Raw genomic sequence first — 1,155 nt, 5'->3', positions numbered from 1 at the left:
CCTAAACTCTTTCCTGAGCCCAAACTTGTATATCCAAATGCTGATAAAACATTTTTTTGAATGTTAAAAGTCCACTTAAACCTTATTCAAAACGTAAGTCTTTTTTTTTCTTTTTTTTTTTTTTTTGAGACAGAGTCTCATTCTGTCAGCCTGGGTAGAGTACAGTGGTGTCATAATAGCTCACTGCAACCTAAAACTCCTGGGCTTAAGAAATCTTCCTCCCTCAGCCTCCAGAGTAGCTGGGGCTACAGGTGCATGCCAAAACACCCAGCTAATTTTTCTATTTTGTTTACTAGAGATGGGGCCTCACTCTTGCTCAGGCTGGTCTTGAACTCCTGAGTGCAAGCTTAAGCAGTCCTCCCACCTCAGCCTCCCAGAGTGCTAGGATTATAGATGTGAGCCACCGTGCCCCGCCTAAAATTAAGAGCTTTTACTCGTTGAAAGGCATGTTCAAAGAATGAAAAGATAAGCCAGAGACTTGGAGAAAATATTTGCAAATCACCTATGTGATAATGACTTGAATCCAGAGTATATGAAAGAACTCTTACAACTCTATAATAAGATGACCCAATTAGGAAAATGGGCAAAAAATCTGAATGGATAATTCACCGAAGATGATATTTGGATGGCAAAATAAACACATGAAAAGGTGTTTAACATCACTAGTCATTAGGGAAATGCAAACTAAAACCAAAATGAGATATGACTATATATCTATTAAATAACCGAACATAATCTCACAGAGGGACTAAGAAACTGGTATTAGAATCCTCAAGAAATCACCTCACTACTTTTAGGTACCTACATTTAGTGAAATTAAAGATATAGATGGAAGAAACGAAAGAGAAGAAAATTTCAATTTTACTTACCCCATAGCAAACTCATCTAAATTTGTCTTCCCCATTAGCAGAGCTCCCTGATCCAACAACTTCTGAACTACTGTAGCATTATAAGGTGGTACGTAACCTGAAAAAAATTGTTATTTTTATGATAGGATACAAAACAGTAAACATGTAAATCATATGCAGGAAACAAAATTTTAAACTGCAATTAAGCAATTCATATTGACATGTGTTAATTATTCCTAATTTAAATAGTAGGTTGCACTTTATTCCAGGAGTTAACATTTTCTGCTGCTAACTGTATGTTTTCCAA

At 35.9% G+C, this 1,155-nt stretch overlaps 1 protein-coding gene across 1 annotated transcript in view; it reads right to left on the bottom strand.

Moving 5' to 3' along the window:
- Positions 1-1,155, bottom strand: part of QRSL1 (glutaminyl-tRNA synthase (glutamine-hydrolyzing)-like 1) — a 28,371-nt gene that overhangs the window by 15,849 nt on the left and 11,367 nt on the right. The window contains exon 4 of the mRNA XM_012651126.1: positions 870-966. Coding sequence (XP_012506580.1) covers positions 870-966 — 97 coding nt within the window. The remainder of the gene's footprint in view (positions 1-869; positions 967-1,155) is intronic.

Source organism: Propithecus coquereli, unplaced genomic scaffold, assembly GCF_000956105.1.
Source record: "Propithecus coquereli isolate 6110/MARCELLA unplaced genomic scaffold, Pcoq_1.0 Scaffold35, whole genome shotgun sequence".
Classification (NCBI taxonomy): domain Eukaryota; kingdom Metazoa; phylum Chordata; class Mammalia; order Primates; family Indriidae; genus Propithecus; species Propithecus coquereli.
This window is presented reverse-complemented; position numbering and strand designations above follow the sequence as displayed.